The sequence below is a fragment of the Chiloscyllium plagiosum genome, unplaced genomic scaffold (genome assembly GCF_037043375.1).
Source record: "Chiloscyllium plagiosum isolate Xiang-an unplaced genomic scaffold, Cpla_swu_hap1 HiC_scaffold_26, whole genome shotgun sequence".
In the NCBI taxonomy this organism is placed as follows: domain Eukaryota; kingdom Metazoa; phylum Chordata; class Chondrichthyes; order Orectolobiformes; family Hemiscylliidae; genus Chiloscyllium; species Chiloscyllium plagiosum.
In genome coordinates this window covers 57,832,237-57,859,968 of record NW_028270164.1, presented here as the reverse complement: position 1 = coordinate 57,859,968, position 27,732 = coordinate 57,832,237, and the positions used below count along the sequence as shown (strand labels likewise).

The 27,732-nt window shown below is 41.3% G+C and overlaps 1 protein-coding gene across 2 annotated transcripts in view; it reads right to left on the bottom strand.

Moving 5' to 3' along the window:
* sycp3 (synaptonemal complex protein 3) overlaps positions 1 to 27,732 on the bottom strand; it is a 75,545-nt gene that overhangs the window by 26,159 nt on the left and 21,654 nt on the right. For both annotated transcript variants that reach the window (XM_087973826.1, XM_043716300.2), the window contains exons 2-4: positions 26,313 to 26,347; positions 22,530 to 22,647; positions 7,776 to 7,875 (exon numbers count right to left, since the gene is read on the bottom strand). In XM_087973826.1, coding sequence (XP_087829952.1) covers positions 7,776 to 7,875; positions 22,530 to 22,647; positions 26,313 to 26,347 — 253 coding nt within the window. The remainder of the gene's footprint in view (positions 1 to 7,775; positions 7,876 to 22,529; positions 22,648 to 26,312; positions 26,348 to 27,732) is intronic.

The window sequence follows — 27,732 nt, the reverse complement described above, 5'->3', positions numbered from 1 at the left end:
CAAGGTGAGGGTGATAGGTCGGAGTAGGATGGAGGCGGAGAGGTCAAGAAGAAGACTGCAGGTCAGGAAGGCAGTGCCGGGCTGGAGGGATCCGGCTGAGACAAGGTGGGGGGAGGGGGGATGAAGAAACTGGTGAAGTCCAAGTTCATCCCCTGCGGTTGGAGGGTTCCCAGTCGGAAGATAAGACGCTCCTCCTCCGACCGTCGGGTTGTTGTGGTTTGGCGGTGGATGAGTCCAATGACCTGCATATCCTTGGTGGAGTGGGAGGGGGAGTTGAAATGCTGTGCTACAGGTTGGTTGGGTTGGTTCGTCCGGGTGGCCCAGAGACCTGTAGCACAGCATTTCAACTCCCCCTCCCACTCCACCGAGGATATGCAGGTCATTGGACTCATCCACCGCCAAACCACAACAACCCGACGGTCGGAGGAGGAGCGTCTTATCTTCCGACTGGGAACCCTCCAACCGCAGGGGATGAACTTGGACTTCACCAGTTTCTTCATCCCCCCTCCCCCCACCTTGTCTCAGCCGGATCCCTCCAGCCCGGCACCGCCTTCCTGACCTGCAGTCTTCTTCTTGACCTCTCCGCCTCCATCCTACTCCGACCTATCACCCTCACCTTGACCTCTTTCCACCTATCACATTTCCAACGCCCCTCCTCCAAGTCCCTCCTCCCTACCTTTTATCTTCTCCTGCTGAACACTCTCTGCTCATTCCTGAAGAAGGGCCTGTGCCCGAAACGTCGAATCTCCTGTTCCCTGGATGCTGCCTGACCTGCTGTGCTGTTCCAGCAATAAAGTTTCAGCTTTCTGCTCCCCGCCATCCACAACAAGGTAAGGGCAAGAAAAGACCTTTTCTTTAACCTATGTCTGCTTGTTGTTAAGAGGGCAGAGATGGCAATCAGTCAAGTGGTATTCGTCTTCTGTATGATGTGGGCAGTCAGGAGCAGTTGAGTGTTCCTGACGACTAGGTCTGCAGAAAATGTGTCCAGATGCGGCTCCCTTCAGACTACACGGATCGACTGGAGCAGCAACTGAATGCATTGAGGAGCACACAAGAAGTACAGAGTGTGATAGGTAATAGTTTCAGCAAGATAGCCACACTGCAGGTTCAATGTGGGAGATGGGTGAGCGCAAGGACAGGTAGGCAGGTAGTGCAGGAGTGTCCTATGGCTATCCCCCACTCAAACAAGTTTTGGATACTGTTGGGGAAGATTGTCTCTCAGAAGAAAATAGTAGCAGCGGTCTTTGGTACCATGACAGGATCTGCTGTGAACCAGAATATGGCAAAGTCCATATCCTAGTCAGCAGCATAGATAGGCATTTCTGTGGCTGTGAGTAAGATACCAGAATGGTATGTTATCTCCTGATGCCAGGGTCAAGAACATCTGAGTGGCTGCAGTAATTTCTCAAAGGGGAGCACGAGTAAGCAGAGGTCATTGTACATATTGGTACCAACAGCATGGGGAGAAAAAGGGATGAGGGCATGCAGAGTGAATATTGGGTGAAAGGCAGTAGTTAAGAAAAAAACAGGACTTCCAGGGTAGTAATCTTGGATTACTTCCAGGGTGACATGCTAATGAGAATATGAATAGGAGAACAGGCCAGATGAATGCATGGCTGAGGAGCTGGTGCAGGGAGCAGAGATTCAGATTTTTAGATCATTGGGATGTCTTCTGGGACAGATGTGGCCTGTACATGAGGGATGGGTTGGATGTGAACTGGAGGGGAAACAAGGTCCTGAAGTGGAGATTTGCTACAGCTACTCAGGAGTCTTTAAATTAGTCTGACAGTGGTCAGACCCTAAACAGTAGTGAGACAAGACAGAAGATTGATGCTGGTACAGAAGTTAAAGGGAGCAAGAGCATAAGGCAGGCAGGAGCATGGCAGAGACCAAGGGAAGACTGATGAATGAAATTGCATTTCAATGCAAGAGGCCTGACAGGTAAAGCATATGAACACAGGGCATGGATGGGAACTTGGGGATGGGATAAATTAGCTAATCCAGAAATATAGCTGAGGGAAGGACAGACTGGCAACTCACAGTTCAGGGATGCAGATGCCATAGGAAGGATGAAGGGGAGACACGAGAGGAGGAGGCGTGGCTCAGGTACATGGCTGTACTTAGAGAGGATATTCCTGAGGGATCGTCCAATGAAGTTGTATGGGTGGAACTGACAAATAAGAAGGGGGATGATCACTTCGATGGGAGTGTACCACAGGCGCCCCAATAGTCAATGGGAAATCGAGGAGCAAATATGTAGGGAGATCGCAGGTAGTTGTAAGATGGAGACGAAGATGCTGGGGAAATGGATGAAGTCCTTACAGGAAGCAGAGGTAACTATCGGAATTGGTGGGTTTGTAGGGGATATTGGTGGCTAGCCAATCCCAAGAAATGGAAACAGAGATGGCAAGAAGGGAAAGGAGGAGTCAGCGATGGACCAGGTGAAGGTGAGAGCTGGGTGAAAATTGGATGCAAAATTGATAAAAGTTTACAATTCTGAATGAGAAGGGAGCAGAACCAATGATGTCATCCATGCATCCTCACACCCTGATTCATGTTGGGGCAGAGAGAGGGGTGGGGGTGGGGGGAAGGGAGAGGGAGCATAGAGGGAAGACCAGGGAGGTGGAGGGGAGCGAAGAGGGCAAGGAGGGATGAGAGACAGGAAAGGAAGGGGAATGAAGGGGTGTATGAAGGGAGGGAAGGGGGGAGGTGGAGCAGATGGAGGGTTGGGGGAGAAAGGATGGGAGATACTGGGGGAGAGGGAACGGGGAAAGAGGGTAGGGCAGAGATGAAGAGGAAAGGGGGAGGCGGAGAGGAGGGGGAGTGTACGGCATATAGAAGGACAGCAAAGACAGGGAAGGCAGAGGGTGGGGGACAGGGAAGGAGAGAAAGGGTGGGAGGGAGGAGGGGAGATAGAGGAAAAGAGGAGAGGATAGAGACGGGGGAGAGAGGGAGGGGTGGGTCAGGAAGCAGGACAGAAAAGGGGTGTGGGGAAAGGAGAAGGAAAGTTGGGGGGAAGGTGTGGGCGGGAGTTGTCAGTAGCCCTCAACTTGTATTCATCTGTGAGGGATTGGATTTAAGCAAGGGAGTGGCCACGAAATGCCACACTCAACAAAAAAACAGAGAACATTACAGCACAGGAACAGGCCCTTCGGCCTTCCAAGCCTGTGCCGATCCAGATCCTCTATCTAGACCTGTCACCTATTTTCTTAGGGTCTGTATCGTTCTGCTCCCTGCCCATTCATGTATCTGTCTAGGTACATTTTAAATGATGCTATCATGCCCGCCTCTACCACCTCCACTGGCAACGCATTCCAGGCACCCACCACCCTCTGTGTAAAGAACTTTCCAAGCATTATCTCCCCTAAACTTTTCCCCTCTCACTTTGAACTTGTGACCCCTAGTAATTCAGTCCCCAACTTTGGGGAAAAAAGCTTCTTGCGATCCACTCTGTCTATACTCCTCATGATTTTGTAGACCTCAATCAGGTTTCCCTCCTCAACCTCCATCTTTCTAATGAAATTAATCCTAATCTACTCAACCTCTCTTCGTAGCTAGCGTCCTCCATGCCAGGCAACATCCTGGTGAACCTCCTCTGTACCCTTTCCAAACAATCCACATTGTTTTGGTAATGTGGCGACCAGAACTGTACGCAGTATTCTAAATGTGGCCGAATCAACCACCCTGTGCCTTGCTTTCAAACTCCATGCAATCATTCTCCTCGAAACTCCCACCCTGCTGGATGCCCCCAAACATCATATCCTGAATGTCCTTTTCATGGCCTGCAGGTTTCTCTCCTGTAACCCCTCCCATTTTCAGTCTGACAAAGCCCAGCCCACAGAACCAGACTGCATCTCTATGTGGCCAAAAAGCTCTCCTTGCCAAAAAACATAGCTAAAAACAAGAGCCAACTTAAAACTAGAATAAAGCTCTTACAAAAATGCAAATAAAGTACAGATCACAACAAACTGGAGGAGGCGATGGTCTACAGGTATTATGACTAGACGATTAATCTAGAGACCTAGATAATGTTCCGGGACCCAGGTTCGAATTGGTGGAATTTAAAATCAATAAAAATCTGGAATTGATAACAACCATGAAACCTCTGCTGATTGTCATAAAAAAATTCATCTGTTTCGTTATGTCCTTTAGGGAAGGAAACAGCCATCCTCATCTGGTCTGGCCTACATGTGACTCCTGACCCGCAGCAATATGGTTGACTCTTACTGCCCTCTGGACAAACAATGGTCAGTGACACTCCCATCCCATGAATGAGTAAAAAATGTAAAAGATAAAACAGGAACAACAAAGGATGACTGAAAACAGTCCAAAATCACCACAAAAATAAACTTGCAAGGGACATCAGAATCAACTCAAAACACAAGTTACAATTACACGAGGAAGTAGAGTCATCTGGAGAAATGTGGGTTGCTTAAAAACTGATGCTGGTATTGTAAGGTAGACAAGAAAATGCTGGAGATATTGGATCGTACCTTTCATCAGAACGCGCAGTAAACAAAGCTGAGAACATGCCAGAAATCCCAAGAAAACTAAGACTGAAGTATGAATAGGCACCCACCAAAATGAATTGCTGTGCTCTTCCAGCACCACTGATCTAGAACCCACCAAAATTAGCTTTATCAAAAGAAAAAAGTCAATAGTAACACGTAATAGTGACAAATTTACAGAACTAGATGTTAAGTAAATACATGAGAACATTGCAGATACCTTAACTATAATCTTCTAAATTTCTCTCAATTTGATAACCATATCTTCAGTTCAGAAAATTACACTTATCACTGCTAATTAAGAAAGGTGAGAAAGGGTAACTGAGGAATTACAGATCAGTTATCTTAAAATCAGTTGCTGGGAAACCACTAAAGTCTACAATTAAGAATATGGCAAATTCTCAGCTAATCAGTGTGAGACAGCATGAATTTGTAATGGGCAGATAATACTTCAAATATCAGACTAAATGTTTTTGAAGTGGTGACTCAAGTAGTTGACAGGGGAATACATACAGTTATTACATACATGGATGTCCAGGAATCAGAGAAGATGTGTTACAAGGCAGAATGAGTGTCTGCAAGTTCTCTAAATAAGCACCTTGACTTAGTGCCATTGTAAAGACTGTATCTTTCTGTATTTTTGATTATGAACTGAAATGGGAAAAGGACTGTTTCAAAAAACAATGATTGTGGAAGAGATTGCTGCACTAAACAAACTACCAGCACCATTGAAAGTGCTGCTTACACTATTGTTTGTTCAAAACAGTGAGGGATATTTCGTGGCAGACAAGGAGAATGTACAAAAAGGGATTCAACAGGCAACAGGTAGACATCAGTCTGTGGGATTGTGATTAGCTATCAGTGACAATGACTTTCTGCCTGCCTGATTGGCTCCCAGGTGACTGAACAGATTAGGAATGTAAACAAGATAATCAGAAGCCTTCGGAATCTGGAACGGAAGCTGCTGTCTTGGTCTCTGCAGTAAGAAACATCTGAAGCCTGAAGAAAACCAGTTTATTTTCCTTCATCAGTTGCTGCAAGCTGTTGCTTTTAAACAATACGTCAGAGACCTTAAATGTTGCGAACCAGTTGCTTTTTGTAGTACCTGGTGAACAGCAAGTCCTGGCAAGCCAAAAAAGTCACCCCTGCAAACCCTGTGAACAGGGATCACTGAACTGCCTTCCCAGTTTTCCCTTCAGTCATAACACAAATGATTTTTTATGCCCATCTGTTCGTATTGGGAGAGTTTTATAAAGGGTTTAGAGTTTTAACTATTAGGGTTGTATGGGCAGTAGTTCATAATTCTTTACCTGTAACTAGAATTGAGTTATTTGCAATGAATAGTATTTCTTATTAAGTACAGAAACGAGTCCCATCCATGCTTTCTGCCAACCTGGTTCTAAAACAGAGGTAAAATGGGGAATTTTGAGTACCTGGAACCATACAGAATACTCGACTGAGGCATAACAAGTACTTTATACAAGTCCGATGTAAAACCCTTTGCTTTTGCATTCTATACTGCTACCAATAAAGCCCAGGATATTATATGGTATATTAGTTGCTCTTCACCTCTCCCACAACCTTCAATGATCTGTGCTCATATGCAGCCAGGTCCCTCTGCTCCTGCACCACTTATACAATTGTACACCTTATATTGACTGTCCATTTTCTTTCTGTCAAAATGCATCATCCCATAATTATTTGCACTGAACGTCATATGCCATCTATCCACCCATTCCACCAACTTTTCTAAGTCCTTCTGACATCTTACCATGCTTCCAAGTTTTGTATTGTTTGCAAACTTTGAAATTCTCCCCTACAACCCAGATTTAGACGTTAATGTATATAAGGAAGAGCAAGGATTCCAAAATTAACCCCTGAAGTACTCTACTATAAACATTCCTTTAGCTCCCCCCAAAAAAAACATAAACCATAACTCCCTATTTCCTATCACCCAGCCAACTTTGCAACACATTGCTGCTGTCCCTTTTGTTTCATGAACTACAACTTTCTCACAAGTCTGTTGTGTGGCGTCCCTTCGGAAGGCTGTAGTAGCCTTGAAGCAAATGTATTGTTTATTTTCCAGAACAAAATATGGACTGCAAGTACTAATTTACTTGGAAAGATTATGCAAAATAGAATGGTGTTGTCTGGAATTTAAAGGATAAGGGATCATTCTTTATGAAATGAGGGAAAATAGAAACTATTAACTCTGGTTGGAAAGTCTAGGATTGGGAGCATTGTGTTCAAATTAGAACTAGGAGTGAAGCTAAAAATCAATTTAATCTTCAGAGGGTGATATAAGTTTGGAACTTTATTCCACAATGACAATTGAACCTAACCTAACTTTTATTTTTAAGAATGATATTGACAAGATATTTGGTAATCAAGAGTACTAAATGAATAAGATAAAGAAGAATCTAGAGTTTGGTTACCGAACAACACAATTTCATTTAACGACAAAACAGGGTGCAAAAGCGTGATGGCCTCTTCCTGTTCTTATGCCCCCTCCCCTGCCAATTTAAGCTTATCCCGGTGCTAATATGACAATTGTCTAGCTATCACCATTGTTAACAGCTAATCTGAGAATGCAACTTCTTAAAAAAAGGTTTTGTGATTTACACATGAAAGAAGTGAAACTATCATGGTATTCCAACAGATGAAAGGCTTAACAATCAATTTTTCAATGTATAATTTCAGTTACATCACACTGTAAATTTTTGCTATAAATTCTGTGTGTTAGGATTGAGCCCTCCACTATCACCTGATGAAGGAGCGACGCTCCGAAAGCTAGTGTGCTTCCAATTAAACCTGTTGGACTATAACCTGGTGTTGTGCGATTTTAAACTAATATGAAGGACAGCGAATGAACAAACTTTGAAACAACTGTGTTAGACAGTGGAGTTCAAACTGTAAAAAGTATCATGCAGAGTTTTGTTCACTTATCTAATCATGAGAGACTCATCAAAAAACCGAAAGAACTGAGGATGCTGGAAATCAGGAACAAAAATAGAAATTGCTGGAAACTCCAGCAGAGTCTTTTTCTTGGAAACTCAGCAGGTCTGGTAGCATCTGTGGAGAGAAATCAAGTTCATGCTTTGAGTACATTGACCCTTCTTCAGAACTACCAATTCTGTTTTTGTTTATTAGCAACTCATGCTGCATTCAGTCCTACATAACATCCGAAATAAATTTTGCTCATACACAGATTGGTAGATTAAACAGAAGATAAAAAAATATTATTCAAGATAATGTTTAGACACTTACTTCTATTTTCTCTTCTTGGTCCTTGGCCTTCTGAATGTCTTTCTCCCACTGCTGAAAGATTCCAGTAAACTGCTTACAGTAATCATCAGTCAGCTTTTGCCTACGGAAATAAAAGCACGTAGGAATAAAGATAATTGCATAGTCAATGTCAGCTACTCAGTGGAAAACAGCATCCATTACTATCAACACCATTCACCATCACCGCATCCATCAGAAGCAGTCACAGATCAGGTACTTGTATAAAAATCGGCACCTTCAGAGGAACAAAAAGACTCAAGAGACAGACTAAACTGATAAATCTTATGCTGCACTAGAGCTTTGAAACAATATTTTATTCTGATTAGCAGATACTTGAAAAGGTAATAATTTAGAAATAACTCCGAGGTATTCCCAATTCTTTTTAAAAGGCGAGACAGATGTTATGATATTGGTACCAGTCGATATTAGCATTCAGACTACCTCCCAGTAATTCTATAGTCGTGCTCTTTACAAGATGCACAAAAATACTTCCTTCAACTAATGTATTTCTGACCTTCAACCTCCAGGCAGGCAATGCTGCATTTCTTGTTGGAGCATGCATTAGGCTAGTACATGTGAACAATGTCCCCGATTAACATTGATGGTTCACTGTCTTAACACACAGAAATAACACCAATGAAATTAATTAGCAGAATAGTAGATAATGAACACTTGATTTTTCAAGATTCCAAAACAATAGAAGTTCAACTCCTGCCAAGCTTTTAGCATCTCCTGTGGATTGATTAAAATCTGCTCAGAAGACAGTTCGTAGAGTCTTTACAGTTAGCCATAGGTTCAATAGGGAATCAGAGTATTCACAATGCCCCCCTGATTAATAATTTGTTTTTAAACCCAAGTGGGACAGATGAAAATACCTGCTTACATGCCAAAAATAAAAAATCTAGATGAAGAGATTGTTATAATCTGATACAGGACAGATTAGCTATGCACTTTCTTAAAGCCACGAAATAGCTTTTTCTAAATTATTCAGAAAGAAATTTGCTTTATTGTTGCATGCGATTCCCACCTTTTGAATTCAAAACTAATTGGGGAAAAATGCAATAGTCTTCTCCATAAGAACCATTAGCCAGTTTCCTCAAGACATTGTCTCTGTTACCATCACTAATGTGCAACATATAAAAGGTAGAACTAAGAAAATGGTATTTAACGTATTTCTCTAACTATTCTTATTTTCTTGCTCTCTTTCTTCCTGGTATATTAACTAAAAAGAATGTAATACTGGCTTGATCGCACACTTTGAAGCTTCTTCTGGTGTATCTCCCCAATGTTGCATTAGCTTACTCACATTCCCAAGGCTTTCAAATTTATTTTGTATGCATATTTTTATTCATTACATTAACACATACATATCAGTTCCTATTTCTCTATGTTATATTTATGTTATATTTGTTTGCCATCATCTACCAAACAAACAATTGAAAACCTTTATTGAACCGCATTCTTTGTTTCTGGTGCTCTCTCAATTTAGCAGCATTGGTAAATTTGACAGATACTTTCTGAATTCAGATCACTGAAAAAAGACGTTGTAAAACTTGAAAAGGTTCAGAAAAGATTTACAAGGATGTTGCCAGGGTTGGAGGGTTTGAGCTATAGGGAGACACGGAATAGTCTGGGGTTATTTTCCCTGCAGCCTCAGAAACTGAGGGGTGACCTTATAGAGGTTTATAAAATCATGATAGTCTAAATAAACAAGGTCATTTTCCCTGGGGTTGGGGAGTGCAAAACTAGAGGGCATAGGTTTAGAGTGAGAGGGGGAAGATGTAAAAAGGACCAAAGGGGCAATTCTTTTCATACAGAGGGTGTTGTGTGTGTGCAATGAGTTGCCAGACAAAGTGGTGGAGGCTAATATAATTACAGCATTTAAAAGCATCTGGATGGGTAAATGACTAGGAAGGATTTTGAGGGATATGGGCCAGGTGCTAGCAAATAGGACTGGATTAACTTAGGATATCTGGTTGACTTGGACAAGTTGGTCTGAAGGGTCTGTTTCTGTGCTGTACATCTCTATGACATTATGAATCGGAACCAAAGATCTGTTATTTCAAACTGTAAAGATTTCCTTAAGGCTTAACACTGAGAACTGTGAAAAATTTAAAATGTTTCAATTACATTTTATATAAAGGTGGTTTCTCTGTAGTAAAGAAAATAAATGCAGCACCATGTTAGTGCCACTGTGAAAAGGCCTACCTGACTCTGATCAGATGAATCATTTAACTCTCAACACAGGAGTGAGATGTTTTTTTCATAAATGTAACCCTTATTTCAGGAAGAAGTGTCATACAGTTTCTTTGCCTTACATGTTATTTCGATTGAGAGTGTTTTATTAGAAATGATACCTCCTCCTTCTTTTTCCTTTGCAGCAGTTCAAAGCAAATAAGGGTTATGGCTGAGGCCAGGTGCTAAGGTTTCTACAGCAAACCTCCAGGCAGTGCTCAAGTAGGATTTACAGTACTTTCCACGAGTATCCAATTTCATGTAAAAACGTCATGATCACAAATGTCAGTTCTAAATAACTGCTACTTGCAACACTCAAAATTTAGCAACCCCTTACTGTTCGGAGGTAAATTCTATACATGCAAGAACCTGAGATGTTCCTATGTGGTGCTGTTTTGACTTGTATTCATGCTAACTTTAGTTACCTTAGTTAGGTAGATTGCAGCTGTGATGGGAGACATACAGTCCATCATTGTGGCATGTCAGTCAAGGAGAGCTGCAGTTGTAGTTCCAGTGTACAGATATTAATCAGCACACGACTTCTCTGATTACCTGAACAGAGGTTGTGTTCAGTTCACAAGAAGCTTAAATTTGTAAGTGAGATATGGTGTTGTGTTGGGTGTGAGAAAAAAAAAGATTTGGAATTCATCCAAACCAAAAAAGTATTATCAAATGTTAGTAGATTATACAGGTCATGAGGGTCATAGATAGGATGAATAGCCAAGATCTTTTTCCTCGGGTGGGGGAGTCCACGACGAGACGGTATGTTTAAGGTGAGAGGGGAAAGGTTTAAAAAAAGACCTGACGGGTAACTTCTTCATGCAGAGGGTGGTGCATGTGTGGAACAAGCTGCCAGAGGAAGTGGTGGAGGTGTGTACAGTTTCAACATTTAAAAGGCATCTGGATGGGTATATGAATAGGAGGGGTTTAGAGGATTATGGCCAGATGATGGCAAATGGGACTAGGTCAGATTGGGAAGTATGGTCAGTGCACATGAATTGAACCTAAGGGTCTGTTTCCAAGTTCTATGATTCTACTTTCGGAGGTCTTCGAATAGGTACCTTTACTTGAAATGGTCGTGTACATTTAATATTTCAAACTGAGTTAGTTTACTGAATGGTCCCAGCAGCAAGGCTGGGAATCATACATGCTGGCAGAATATGCAGATCCCTTGTAAACTCAGTTTGAAAGCAAGTGTGAAGCATTTAAATGTCTTCCACCTGTAGCCATGCACGGTTTTCCTTAATAAGCGTCACACAAACACTGATACATGAAGCCAGATGAGTGAGCCTGCTTTTAATAATGCTGGGACATCAAAAAACAAAAGCAAACCTTTAATATGATGTACATCCTTCATTAGCGGCAAGAGCTTACATGTTTCAGGCTGTAATACAATGGAAGTGTCAGCTCTGACAACAGGAGTGAATTCCATAGCATTTCGTTCACCCTGGAACATTTCAAAATAAGCCTGAATCAGATCATTCCTGTTGTGATAGCATTCTGACAAGATCCTCAAGCCTGATACTGAGCCCAGCCACCCTGTGTAACTAGGACACTCTGTGGTTCTGCATATTCCTCTTCGGCCTTACCTGCTTCCTCTTCCACAACTTACACCTCCTCTTCCTCTGACCAAGTATCTTTCCAGGGCTCATTGTCTTGAAGATCCACACATTAGGGTCATTTATGGAGTGCACAGCAAACCAACATAATAATTCAGACCCTACCACAGATATTTGTGTTTTAAAGGACACCGCCCAACCAGTCAGGCAGTGAAACAACATCTTCAGAAGCCTGATGGATCACTCAATAGTTGTCCTATCAAGCAGCCTGGTTCAGTTACAGTGCCTCTGTCACAAGCTCTCATAGAAGAGTCAATAGCTATCTTTTCAAAGGATATCTCTTGGCTCCTAGGATTCATTCATGGAGTTTGGGGAATGGAGCAAAAAACAGCAGCTGCTTGGAGCATCAGAGGATGTAGTAGTTATGGCATCTGCCAGAATAGCGAGCATGTGCATGTTGGAAGCTTTTGATATGGCCACCGACAAATTGAACACTTAGGGAGTAGAAATACTTTCTGAATGTTGATGAATTAACTGATCACTGCGTGTTAATGGCTATATCAGAGGAATCAATGATACCTAGTATGGAATAATTCAGTAGTGAAGTCAAAATCAACTCTGTTCCTGAGAGAAACAAACAAAAAGAATGCTGGAAAAATTCAGCAGGTGGTGGCAGCGTCTATGGACAGAAAAACAGATTAATGTTTCGAATCTGGTATGACTACTACAGCAGGCCATCAGTCAGACTGACATAAAATGTTAATTCTGTTTCTCCATAGACGCTGTCAGACCTGCTGAGTTTCTCCACCATTCTTTATGTTTGTTTTAGATTTCCAGAAACTGCAGTATTTTGCTCTGGGAAACTGCAACTACCTAGAATTTAATATATAAGCCAGTTCTGGCAAATAGGGCATCATCTATCATCAAGATGCAGTGTGCAGCAGTTCACGAGATTCCACCAAGGTCCGCAATCAATCCTTCGAAGGTGCCAGAAGGGAATAAGTTTAAAACATAGTGAATTTGACAGTTACTGGCAGGCATAGTGAGCAATGCTGTGAACTATGAGGTCTTTAGCACAAATCTCTGTAACAACCTACCTAGAGAACTATACTTTCTTGCAGCAATGATTCTCAGTCATCTCAAGGTAACTCTTTCCTCAGCAATCCAAACATACATCCTAAACTGGGGTGAGACCGCTATGTCCTTCCTGCCTGTCATCCCTCTCCTCTGGCCCCCTGTCTGACAGCTGTGCCCCATTGTGAATTGCTGACTTCTTTGTGTTCACGTTGTAATGATTGCAGATGGTGGTGATACTGAACAAGTCAAATCTTAGAGTGAAACCTGACTTGGCAGATCATATGTTTATTTGTAACGTGAAACTCACAAAAGGTTCTTTGATTAAAAAAAAACACAAGTCATTGTACAAAATAAATAATCAAAGATACACATATGAAAATTTAGAAAGATCACAACATAAACCTTAAAAAAATAGATTCAACTCTTTTCCTAGCAATATCCTTTACAGGAGTAACGTATCACTCCTACATCAACTCTTCAACTTTTTAGTTAACTGACAAGATATATGATCCTATCCCAGTTTAACATCAGGCTTGATAGATTATATTTTGATTTTCTTTATTTGATAAAGTTGTCTTTCACTGAAACACAAACACAGTGTAGATTTAGTTTTAAAAATAAAAGTTTACCAGATTAAAAAAAAAGAAAAAAACAGGTTATTCATGTATAACACAATTTGAAAGGTTTGAAAACATATGGCAAATATACAACCCATCTATCACAAAAACTATCATGAGTTTTCTCTTCTATCAAATCTATAGGTTTAATCTGTTTCTTTCAATTCCCAGAGAGTTTGCTTGCCTCTTCCTTGGTCAGTCAATAACTGAGCTTAAGACTTTCTCAACTTTAAATAATTCCTTCAGCATTGTAACTAAACACTTCTGGTCTGGAACTTTCATAGTCAAAGAGTCAAACAGACCCTCCAGCCTAAGCTGGTCCAGGCTGACCAAAATGTCAATCCATGCTAACTCCACTTCCCTGTACTTGGCTCGTATCCTTCTAAACCTTTCCTATCCTCGTATTTGTCCAAATATCTTTTAAATATTGTTAATGTACATGCCACAACCACTACCACTGACAGCTCATCCCATATGCATACCATACTCCATGTAATAATGTTGCCTCTCAGATTCCCTTTTATTCTTACCCTTCTAACCTTAAACTGATTCCCTTTCTAATCCTCGATTCTGCAACCCTGAGAAAAAGACTGAATGCATTCATCCTATCCATGCCTCTTATGATCTTATACACCTCTATAAGACCCCCTCAGTCTCCTAGCTCTCAAGAAAAATGTCCTAGCTTGTCCAACCTCTCCCTATAACTCAGACTCTTGAGTCCACGCAATGTCCTTGTAAATTTCTTCTGCACTCTTTCCAGTTTAATAACATCCTTCCTATAGCAAGATGACCAAAACTGAACACATTACTCCAAGTGCAGCCTCACCAACGTCCTGTACAACGGCAACAAAAATTCCCAATCTCTATACTCAATGCCCTGACTGATGAAGGCCAGTGTGCCAACAGCCTTCTTCACTGCCGTCTACCTGTGACTCCACTTTCTGAGAACTGTTCACCTGAGCTCCAAGGTGTCTCTGTTCCACTACACTCCTTAAGGCCCTACATTCACCATAAATCTCCTTGATTTGACTTTGCAAAATGCAAGACCTCACATTTATCTATATTAAAATTCATTTGCCATTTCTCAGCTGATCAAGGTCGTGCTGCAAATTCTGAGAACCTTCCTCACTGTCCACAATACCGCCTATTTTAGTGTCATCTGCAAACTTACTAATCGTGCCTTGAACATTCTTGTCCAAATCACTGATATAGATAACAAATAGCAATGGGCCCAGCACCGAACCAGAGGTACACCACTAGCCACAGGCCTCCAGCCCGACAAGCAACCTTCCATTATTACCCTCTGCTTTCTACCACCAAGCCAATTGTGTATCCAATTTGCCAGTTCCTCCTAGATCCTATGCAATCTAACCTTCCAGATCAGCCTACCATGCGGAACCTTATCAAAGGCCTTACTGAGATCCTTATAGACTAGGTCTACCCGCCCTGACCTCATCAACCTTCCTAGTCACCTCATCAAAGAAGTCTAACAAATGTGTAAGGCATGATCTCTCATACACAAAGCCATGCAGACTACTCCTAATCAAACCCTGTCTTTCCAAATGCATGTACATCTTACTCCTCATCATCTTCTCAAGGTACTTACCTACCACAAATGTTAAGCTTACTTGTCTATACTTCGCAGGTATTTCTTTGCAGCCCTTCATATGTAATGCCGCAACATTCACTACCCTCCTGTCTTCCAGGACCTCACCCGTGGCTAACCATGATGCAAACATATCAGCCAGGGCTCCGCAATTTCTTCTCTAGCCACTTGCCTGGGTTTGGCCCATTGCCCTGTAAACCTTGCCTATTCATATACCTGTCCAAATGTCTTTTAAATGTTGTAACTGCACTGCATCCTCCACTTCCTCTGGCAGTTCATTCCATATGTGCAAACCCCTCTGTGTGAAAAAGTTGCCCTTCAGGTTCCTTTTTAATCTTTCCTCTCCAGTTTTGAATTCCCCAACCTAGGGAAAAGACATTTGCTATTCATTTTATTCATGTCCCCTATGATTTTACAATCGTGAAGTATGATCATCCCTTCCCACTGACATTATTTCAAGCCAGGCCAAACTAAGAAAGGTGGATGGGGGTGGAAACTCACAGAAAAATGACACAAATTCCAATCAGATTTAATTTCTGAAACGGGATAACCAATGTGGAACAGGTATAGTGCTGCACCCCAGAATAAAGGAAACAGGGATAAGAATTCTTGCATTTTTCCCAAGTGACTTGTCATCCAACATTGAACAAAATGCAATCTTTGAACATAGATGCCAGATTGGGTCTGTGGCAGATGGTGAACTAACAAGAGGGAAAACAAACACACTTAACCTCATCCTCACCAATCTACCTACTGCAGATGCATTTGTCTGTGACAGTATTGGTAACAGTGACAAGTGCACAATCCTTGGGAAGATGAAATCCCATCTTCATCTTGTTGTATGGCACTATCACTGTGCTAAATTAGGAAGACTCTGAACAGATCTAACAATTCAAAATTGGGCATCCATGAATCCCCGACGGCTACTAACAATAGACTTGTACTTCAACACAACTTACAACTTTACTGCCCAGCTTATCTCCCACTCTATCAGTGCTATCAAGCCAGGGGATCAACCTTGGTTCAACAGAGAATGCAAGAGGGCAAGCCAGAAACTGCTCTAGGCATACCCAAAAATGAGATGACCACCTGGTGAAGCTACCAAACAGGACTCCTTGCATGCCAAACAGCATAGGCAGCAAGTAATAAGCAGAACTAAGCAATCCCACAACCAACAGATCAGATCTAATCTCTGTCGTTCTCAGTACATTTGTGCAAAAGGTAAGACTGAAGCATGTGCAACAATCTTCAGCTAGTATCCCCAGCATCACAGATGCCAATCTTCAGCCAATTCAATTCTCTCCATGTGATATCAAGAAATCATTGGAGGCACTGCATACTGCAAAGGCTACGGCCCTGACGACATTCTGGCAATGGTACTGAAGACCTGTGCTCCACAACTTGCTTCACCCCTAGCCAAGCTGCTCCAGTGCAACTGCAATATTAGCATGTACCTGAGAATGTAGAAAATTATCTAGATATGTCCCATACATAAAATTCAGCAAAGTGAAGGCAGGAGTAATCAACAGTGTTGTGAAGCAGCACCTATTCAGCGATGCCCAGTTTCCACCATGCCACTGAGCTCCTGACCTCATTACAGCCTTGGTTCAAATATGGAGGGGAGCCAAGGGTGACAGCCATTGACATAAAGGTTGCATTTAGCGGAGTGTGACATCAAAGAGCCCTAATAAACTGGAATCAATAGGAATCAAGTAAAGCCCTCTGCTGATTGGAGTCATACCTGGCACATGGGAAGATTGTTGTGGTTATTGGAGGTCCGTCATTTCAGCTCCAGGACATTTCTGCAGGACTTCCTCAGGGTAGTGTTCTAGGCCCAACCACCTTCAGCCATTTCTCTCTCTTATAAGTTTGGAAGTGTTCGCTGATGATTGCACAATATTCAGCACCACTCATGACGACTCTGACACTGAAACAGTCCATGTTCAAATGTAACAATGTCTGGACAATATCCAGGCTTGGGCTTACTAGTGACAAGTAACATTTACACCATATAAATGCCAGGCAATAAACATTTCCAATAAGACTGAATATAACTGTCATCTCATGACATTCAATAGCATTACTATCATTTAATGCTCCACTATTGACATCTAGGGGGATTACTATTGACCAGAAACTCAACTTGGCTCACCAAATAATAATACAATGGCTATTAAAGCAGATCAAAGGCCAGGAGTATTCAACAAGTAACTCACCTCATGACTCACAAAGCCTTTCTACCATCTACAAGGCACAACTCTGGAGTGTGATGGAATATTCTCCACTTGCCTGAATGCGCATACCTCCAACAACACTCAAGAAACTGGACACTATTCAGGACAAAGCAGCCCGTTTGATTGGCAATGCATTCACAAATATCCACTCCCATCATCACCAATGCTCAGTCGCTGCAATGTGTACTATCTAGATGAAACACTGCAGAAATTCACTCAAGATTCTTGGCAGCACATACTAAACTCATGCCCACTTTCATCTAGAAGGCAAGACCAGCAGATACTTGGGAACACCAACACTTACAAGTTTCCCTCTAAGCACTCACTATCCTTACTTGGGGATATATCACTATTCCTTCAATATCGCTGACTCAAATTACTGGAATTCTCGAACAGTATTGGGGTTCTACCCACAACATATGGATTGCAGTGGTTCAAGAAGTCAGTTCACTACCACCTTAAGGGCAACTAGGGATGATTAATAAATGCTGGCCAGCCAGCAATGCCCATATCCCATAAGTGAATAAAAATTGTTCTGCTCAGGATTGAAGTTGAGATTTACAAATAATCTTGTTGGAGAGTACAGTGCGATCTACAGAGCTTACTGTTAGTAGAGAGATCCAAAATGTTTCCAGTATTAACAATAAAATGTCAATCACTTAAAATAGGAGTTTATTACTGCAAGAACATCTATAGGCAAAGTGTCAAATAAAAGAATTGCGCAGAAATGACAGGCCAGAGGTGGAAGGTACTTTTAGTGAGGCAGTGAAATTAGTTCAGCCACATCTAATCATCATAATATGCAGGAGCAGGAACAGGCCATTCAGTCTATCCAGTCTGCTCATCCATTCAACAAGTCATGGCTGATTTGACATTCTTCAAATCCACTTTCCTATTCTCCATAACTCCCAATTCTCTCATTTCTGCTTTGAAAATATGTAATGATCCAGCCCGCTGTGGTAAAGAATTCTCCAGATTCAGTTATCTCAGCCCCAGGATATCTCTGCACAGGGTTTTCAGGGTAGTTTCCTAGCCACAATTAAATACAATAATATCTGGACAATATCCAGGCTTGAGCTGAAAAGTGAAGGGCTTTTGCCCGAAACGTTGATTTTCTTGCTCCTCGGATGCTGCCTGACCTGCTGTGCTTTTCCAGCACCACTCTAATCTTGACTCTAATCTCCAGCATTTGCTGTACCCACTTCAGCCTCGTTGAGTTGAAAACTGCCAGCTAAGATTCGCACTACACAAATGCCAGGCAATGACCATCTCTAATAAGAGACAATCTAACCACTGCCTCTTGGCATTCAAGGGCATCACTATCACTGAATCCCTCACTATCAACATCCTGGGGGTTACCACTGACTTGAAGCTGAACTGCATTACTTATATAAGTACTGTGGCTACAAAAGCAAATCAGAGGCTAGGAATCCCACAAGTATTCACCTCCTGACTCCCCAGAGGTTGTCCTCCATCTATAAGGCGCAAGTCAGAAGTATGATTGAACAGTCACTACTTTCCTGAATAAGAGCAGTTCCAATAAAACTCAAGAAGCTTGACATCACGCAGTACAAAGCTGCCCATGATTCTCACCATATCCACAAACATTTGCTCCAAAACTCAGCAACAACAGTATAATACAACCTAATAAAAGCAATGCACACATATAGCAAGGCTCCTTAGATAGCATCTTACAAACCGATGACCACTATCTAGGAGGACATGATCAGTAGATAAACTGAACACATGCAAGATCCCCTCCAAGCCACTCACCATATTGACAGGAAAATATATCTCCCTTCCTTCAGTGTTGTTGGGTCAAACCATCAATAGTAAGTGGAATTTTTCTCAAAAATTCACTCACGGCATGTGGGTGTCATTACCCATCCTTAGTTGCCTTCTTGAACCACGCCAATCTATTTGGAAAACAGAGAGCACTGAACTGCAAAGAGTTTCATCTATGTGTATAAAATCTGATCCCAGACTGCAGTGGTTTAAGACGGCAGTTCAACACCACCTTCTCAAGGGCTACCACGGATGGGTAATAAATGCTGGGCCAGCCAATGATACCCCCAAGCCATGAATGAATGAAAGAGAACCAACTCAAGGACCCACATCCATTTTATTCTCCTAAACTACTAACACTGTCTGCTCTGTGTACTTCCTACTCATTCATTAGGGACTCCTCACCATCCCTCCTGCCAATATATGTCCACAACTATTTTTGCATCCGTTTGAATCATTCTCAATCCCTCCCTTTTTCTCACTGCAGGAAAAACTGGTCCACTTCTTGGCTCATATCTCAAGGACACCAGGACTGACCCATTTATAATATCCAGATTGCTTGCAGTTGGCCTGCAGTTTTAAACATGGCCAATCCAGTGTGTAATTGGACAAGTTCATTGATTGAGTGTGGCAGTACTTCCATAGGATGTGCATATCCATGTCAGCATAAAACCAATGGGTTTCACGGGCGGCACGGTGGCACAGTGGTTAACCACTGCCTCACAGCGCCAGAAATCCGGGTTCATTGCCTGCCTCAGGCGACTGACTGTGTGGAGTTTGCACATTCTCACCGTGTCTGTGTGGGTTTCCTCCGGGTGCTCCGGTTTCCTCCCACAGTCCAAAAATGTGCAGGTTAGGTGAATTGGCCACGCTAAATTGCCCATAGTGTTAGGTGAAGGGAAAAATGTAGGGGAAAGGGTCTGGGTGGGTTGCGCTTCGGTGGGTCGGTGTGGACTTGTTGGGCTGAAGGGCCTGTTTCTACACTGTAAGTAATCTAATCTAATTTAATTTCAATATGAGTCGATATGTGAGATACGTGGCATCCAGCATCTCCAAATTCAAGTAGTGAAGGACTTAAGTGCTGTCTGGCTTGGTGTTGAGGCTGGTAGTTTGTCAAGCTAGAGTTGTGGGAACGCACCGTCAAGGAGGATGGTGGCTATGCAGCATACAGGGACACTGTGCAGTAAAAGCAGGGACATGATAACCAGGACAAGTAATCAGCAAGTTGCTAATGCCAGGAACAGACTATTTTATCAGTGAAGAATCTGTATTGTCTAGTTACTTGGTGGAAGAGAGAATCAGAAGTGGGTTGTAAAAAGGAGAAGTTGGGTCTGTAATGAGATGTAAAAGTGTGGACACACTACTGTTGCTACTCACGAATGTGATTCTGAAGTCACCATTAAAGGTTTGGAGGAAACTCGAGAAAATTTATCTCTATGTTGAGAATCTGATTTCTTAAATCATTCTCTCCCTATTTTTCACCAAACTCTTCATTACTTTTGCCCTCCAGAGAGGGTAAAATTCTGCATTATTGTAGTTTCAAATAATAAGCCTGGCCATCTAAACAACCTCAGATTTCACCATTTGCCATTCCTGTTGCTTACTGAGAATATCAATTCTATCAGAAGTCTGAATTGTTTCTGATAATGTTGTAATATTGATTCTCAAAATGTACAGGAGGATGCACTGTCATCTATATGAAAGAGCCATAGACATTTTACAGCACAGAAGACCACTCAGCCCATAAACCTGTGTTGACTGGATGAGAGTTATCCATTCTACTACCAGTTTCCAGTTTTTGATTCGTATCTCAAGAGGTTACAGCATTCCAAGTTTCTAAATGTGTAGAGTTTTAGCATCTACCATCTTTCAGGTAGCGAGTACCAAACCTTGACTACATTTTTTTATTCACTCATAAGAAATGGGCATTCCTGGCTCAGCCCAGCATTTATTATTCTTCAGTAATTGCCTTGAGAAGGCGGTAGGGAACCACCTCTTGAACCATAGGTACACTCACAGGGGTGTTAGGGAGGGAGTTTCAGGAATTTGACTCAGCAACAGTGACATAATTCCAAGTCAAGATGGTGTTCAGCTTGGATGGGCATTTGCTGGTGGATCTTGTTTCCAATGCCTTGGTTGACGCCAAGTGGTCCATTTGATTTTGTTCTTTTCATCAATAGCAATTAAGTGGCTTGGCAAACCTTTTCAAAGGGCATTTAAGAGTCACCCACATTGTTATGAATCTGGAGTCAAATGTAGGCCAGACCAGGTAGGAAGACAGATTTTCCTTCCCTAAAGAACATCAGTGAACAAAAAGAGTTTTTATAACAATTGACAATGGTTTCATGGGTCACCATTTAATATACCGGCCACTACAGCGGACAGCTGAAACTGACAACCGGAAGCGGCAGGGACAGGCCACTATAAATGCCAGAGGAAACACCTTCACAGGAGGCTCCCAAGCACTGAGGATGTCACCTAGACAGGGGACGAAACGTTTGCAACAAAAACTTCCAGCTCGGCGAACAGAACCACAACAACTAGCTTTTAATCCCAGATTTATTAACTGAATTCACATTCCACCATCCGTCTTGGTGGGATTCAAACCATTGTCCCCAGAGCATACTCCAGTGACAACATGACATCATTCCCACCCCTATTCTCTTGATGAAATCATTACTCCTCTTTTATTACTGGAGGAAGAGAATGAGGGGAGAAAATACTGGATTGACTTCAGAATACTCTGTCTGACGCAAAGATAGTTAACTAATCCCATCTGTGGAAGTCCTAAATCTGAGCAATATAAGTCTACAGTCTTGATTGACCTATCCTGACTAGCTCACTGATGAAACCAAAGGAGATACATTTACACTAGTGTTAGGATTTTACTCACTCTGCTCCAAGTAAGTGTTCTAAAAGATAGCCCTAACTCAATGAACAGTATTCAACTGTACAGTTAGTTCCCAATGTTATCTCTACATAAACTCTGAGGAATAAAAAACAGGTCTAAAGTTTACCAACTGCCCACCTGCAGCAAATTCTCTAAATTTAGGTAAACATGTTTGAAGAGGTTTCGCATCTCAGGGAGCACACAAAAACTTTGCTGAGAAACAAATCAAATATGTTGGAAAACCTCAGCAGTTCAGGCAGCATCTGTGGAGAGAAACAGAATTATCTTTCAAGTTCACAACCTCATACCTTTTTTTGTTATCATTTCAGATTTATAGCACCTGCTGTATTTTGCCTTTGCACTAGCAACTATGATTACGTGGATTCCTAGCAGTTTTGCTTGGAGGCAGCTAAACATAATGAACCCTACTGACATCAGGTATCTAACTCAAAGAAATCTAGTTAAACTAGTTTAATAGTGTTGTAACATCTCCTATACAATCACACTTAACTGCAGAAAGTTCTGGCTTTGATTAGAGTTTCCTTGAGATCAGAACTATGTGGTAGAGCATTGAAACAGTGGGATATGTTCCTAATCCAAGCACAGAATAAAACAAGTGGCATAAAGAGATGTGGGCTAATTCCTTTCTTTATAACAGTTCTACATACATTTAGAATTTTTATACAAATTTGCAGGATGAATGAACAAGTACTGAAATAGATCTTTGGATTACCTTTCTTGTTGTTGCACCTTCCACACTTGTTCTATCTTTTGGTTGCTGGTCTTTAATGATGATTTCGTGTACACCTCCAGTCGTTTCTTCTTAGCCAGGATAGCTTTATTAATATCAGCTGCACAGGAATGAACAAGAAGCGAGAAAAATTGCAAAACCAACTTGTCTACTAATATACTTTAACAAGTTTGTTTTGAACTCCCACCCCCAGATGAAAGTTCCCAAAAGTGCCTCAAATTTGAGTTACTTGTCAATATCAGCATTGTTCTTAATTCAAGGGCAGGGTTAGCTACTGATTATATTCATCTTAATTCCCAGTTCTTTACCCCAGTTATGAGGAACAGTATCAAACAATCATTATATAGAACATTTAAACAGATTTTTATGGCCAGCCAGGCTGTGTCAGCGTTTACTTTCCGCACAATTAAATGGTTCTGATCACATTTATCTGCCCTGCTCCAATAACTTTCCTTTATCCATCTATCCTTGAATTTGGATGTGAATTCACAGCCCTGTAAAGAAACTTACACATTTCATTCACATCATTGGTTCAACATTCTAGGCCCCCATTCTGCTGGAAACTGTTAGCTTCTTTCCATACTATCAACTATCAAACCTTTTTATCACTTGAAACACTTTGATCATCTCACCCAGTATTGTTCAAATCAGAAAGACCAAGTTTCTTTATATTTGCATTTCCCCATTCCAGGCAACACTGTATTGAACCTGCACTGTGCACACTCTATAGACTCAACATCTTTCCTATCAAATAGAGCCTAGAACTGCAGTACTGTAAGAATCTTAACAGCGTTTTACATGTACCTCTTAAGTTTTAAATTGTATAGCTTGCACAATTTTGTAGATTACACTTTAAAATGCGCACTGATGAGCAAAGATCTGCTGAAGGAGAAGGGGTATCTCAGTTTAACCTGTAGCTTGTGAGCATTGTCAGTCTGTAAATCCCGGTAACTTAGTTTTATTAGCTGAATTTATCCGTAAAATGAGACAGTTAAAAAGAAAGTATAGCCTGAATTTTTGCAAAGTGTGTTTTTAATGCTTCTGCCTCATTTATATAATAATCCTAAAGTACTTTGATCTGTTTATACTGGCAATATGAGATATATGCAATTTAATAGGAATATTCATTTCAATGTTACTTGTGAAAATATCTACATAAAGTCTGAAGCAAAGGAAATAAAGCTCAGGCACTTCAACCCCAAGGCATAGTATTTTCTGTTTTATGATTTAATTGGTAAAAAGCAACCACAAAAAAGGTCACCACTACTTCTTTTAAAAAAATCTCAGAATATCAAGCCAAATATACTCAGCAAGTGTGGACCCCCACTCATGTTAAATAAGCTGAGTATATTTTATACTTGATTAGATGATTAATGGCGTGTATGATGTTAATTAAAAGTAAGACTTGAATATTAAAAATATTTGCCTTTCCACCTTGGATATTTGGCACAGAATTGCAGCAAAAGCTGATATGCTTTTTGAGCTCAACGAGCTCTTTTATATATGATTCAGATAGCTGCCTATAAAGGTTTGGAAGTTTTATTGGTAAATTATTAAATACTCCAAAGGACAAGATGTTTCCAGGCTGGATGTAAGGAATAACTGTCAAGATTGAACAGTGGAAATGGATAACTAATTTATTTCATAGGATTAGTTCTTATGTGCCAGGGTATAGTAGGCCACATACCAAGTACAGGTAAATGGATTAGTGCAGTTTGGTGTTTGTTGGTTGGCATAAAGATGGTGGGCCAAAGGGTCTGTTTTTCTGCTGTGTGACTCTATGATTGAATGTTTTCCACCTGAGGAAGGATTTATCTATTCTCACCTCAGGTCAAATTCTCAAAATTTCTTTCTAACCATTTTGATATTGTGGCCTTTAAGTACATAATTTGGAGTGGATCACAAGATTAAGGTTGATATAACCTCACTAAAATAGATTTATGAATTTTGCTTTCTGTATTCAGGTGTCAGTCGTGCTCATCTGGGCTTTGATTTCCTGTAGGAGAAAGTGAGGACTGCAGATGCTGGAGATCAGAGCTTAAAAATGTGTTGCTGGAAAAGCGCAGCAGGTCAGGCAGCATCAAAGGAACAGGAGAATCGACGTTTCGGGCATAAGCCCTTCTTCAGGAATGAGGAGGGTGTGCAAAGCAGGCTAAGATAAAAGGTAGGGAGGAGGGACTTGGGGGAGGGGCGTTAAGAATACGATAGGTGGAAGGAGGTTAAGGTGAGGGTGATAGGCCGGAGAGGGGGTGGGGGCGGAGAGGTTGGAAAGAAGATTGCAGGTCAAGAAGGCGGTGCTGAGTCTGAGGGTTGGGACTGAGAAAAGGTGGGGGGAGGGGAAATGAGAAAGCTGGAGAAATTTGCATTCATCCCTTGATTTCCTGTACTTTTTCTTCTAATTATATCCTTGGTGATTCGGAGTTGGAAAGAAAGTCAGCTCGTGTTAGGGAGGAGAATCATAAGACTTAGTTGTGGGGCTAGCATCTGATACATGTTAAACTCTGGCTCATCTTTTGAACAGCTGCTTTAATACACAAGTGTTTATAGGCATTCTACAAATGCTCACAGTTCTTGTTTTTCATCATTTGGAATACTATCACTTATAACTTTTGACAAGCATGTGGTGACTATTCCTATTCTGCAAGAATGAAATAAAAATAAATGGAAAGCATCGTGGTAATCTCTTTAAAGCTCAATAACAATGACTCAATTAATTCTTCTGAAATCAAGTGACTTCAATTTTAATTAAGATCACATTCTGTTTCTCCATTTGTAACCAAAACACATCATTGTTTAAAAAAAGCAACTACTATGGATGTTGAAAGTAATACTTGAAGTTATCAGTAAGTCTGGCAGTATCTGATGAGAAGGAAGGAGAGTTAACACTTCAAGTTAATGTTTTTTTGTTAGAACAATTCTGATGAAAATTCATCAACCTGAAACAAAATAATGGGCAAACTTTTACTGGATGGGGACAAGACTGCTTGTGTGCGAACCCCCACGCCTATCTTAAAAGTCAGTCACTTTACAATCGAGGAAAATACATCAGCCTCATAATACAACGTGGGTGGTTTAACAAAGGACAGAGTGCAATTTTTGTCCCTCAGTGACAAGATTTCTCAGCAGTTCCTGCAGTGCCCATAATGCTAGAGGTTGGCAGTGAATACAACTGAAACTGTAGCAGTCTCAGGATGAAGGCGCCAATGGATCCTGGACTGGAAGTAAGACAGACCATGTCAGGGGCATTGGGCAAGGAGGGCATGATCATTTTAGGAAGGGACAAAGGGGTGCAGAGGTGGGTATTAAAATCCAGGATGGGAGGAAGGAAGTGCTATCTTCGGGGGGAGTGTCTCCAATATGCAACTGGCATTCCTGAAGATCGTTTCTTGGCCTTTTAAAAGAAAATAGGCTGTGTAGACCCAACCACACCAATTGTATAGAATGGACAGCATACTATTGAGATAACCGAGCCTTTAACAAGCTCAACTGACCCTTTATTATTTATTTAAAATGACACAGGTTGACAATGTCAGCGCACATTCACCCCACCCCTGATTATAGGGATGTGCTCAGGGATGGATGGGAGGATGGTTAGCTTGACACCTGGGACAGCAGTATATACAATCCGATCCATTGTTTCTTTCTCCATGCAAGCTACCTGACTTGCACTGTACGTCTAGCATTTTATGCCTTTTTTTAAAATGCCATGTTATATATAATAGGAGCTTTTGGTAGAATATTCAAGTGCAAAATAAAAGCACTTACCTCCAAACCGTTCAAGCATGGTGGCCACATCACCACTAAAACCATAAGATAAGAGCAATTAATTCACATCTAATCATCAGTACTGACTATTCAGATCAAACATCATCAGTTAACTGTGGTCTTCATCGGTTGTATGCTCAAATTTGTTCACAGGATTAAAGCAAAGCTAAAAGTGAATTACTTTCGGGGAGACTAATGGGTAGGGGAATTCTGAATATACGATGACAATAATGTTGACAAACCATGAAGCTGAACATCAATAGGAAACATATGAAATGGCATTTAAGGAAGTATAATAAAAATATTGCTAAACATAAGAACAAACACTAAGGAGATTCTGTGAATCAGTATCGACACAGATGAAAAGTTCAGGGTAAGAAAGATTCATACACTAAAAACACAGACCACAGGGGAGGGCAAGACTAAGGAGCACAAAAAGAATGGGAGAAATGGCAAAAACAAATTAAAATGCAAAGGTGAAGTACAAAAATATACCAGAAAATATTATAAATTTGTAGACTGCACTTTAAATGACAAATGAATTTCAACACCAAGTGCTAATTAATACATTTTGGGGGGAAAAAGTAGTTAGTAAAAATTTAAATATGGCCGACAAACACAGAAATCTTAGACTACAAATAAATCATAAACAGTGTGGTAGATGAATAAAACTATAAAAAGCAAAGCAAATGCTCAAACTAATTTCTAGAATTAGTTTTGGTTAGGATTGGAAAGTAGAGAGATTGTGTGAAATCTGTACTGAATCTTGGTTAGACCTGTAATGAAAGTTCACAATATACTATCATTGTTTAGTAACTTGGATTCTAAAGAGGAAGAGGGTGGCATGGTGGCTCAGCAGTTAGCACTTCTGCCTCGCAGCGCCAGGGATCCAGGTTAGACTCTGCCCTCGTGCAACTGTCTGTGTGGAGCTTTGCACATTCTCCCCTTATCTGCGTGGATTTGCTCCAGGTGCTCTGGTTTCCTCCCACAGTCCAAAGATGTGCATATTGGGCAATATTGGTCATGCTAAATTACCACATATATAACCTTATAAATAAATCAGACTAGTTGTTTTAGTCTCAACTACATATCATGACACTGAGGTATTTGCTGCCATGGGGATGGTCAAGGATCTGCATCAGGGATTCTAGAAGGATCTTATGGAAAGGGGAAAACCACCGGCAGTGTAATTTTCTGTGTCCCACTCCATTACAGTGAAAACACCTGAGGCCTCTCACCTCCTGTCCACCCTCTTGGGCTTCTTTAACAGGTGGTAATTTCTTACCAGTGTTCTCTACTCATTCGTTCATTGTGAAGGATCTCCTCTTCTCCGAACTTCTATCCCTCACAGGATGAAATTCTGGCCAGAAGCTGGTCTTTGCACCAAAATGTACTCATTTGCTAATTCTGCTGCCCTTCT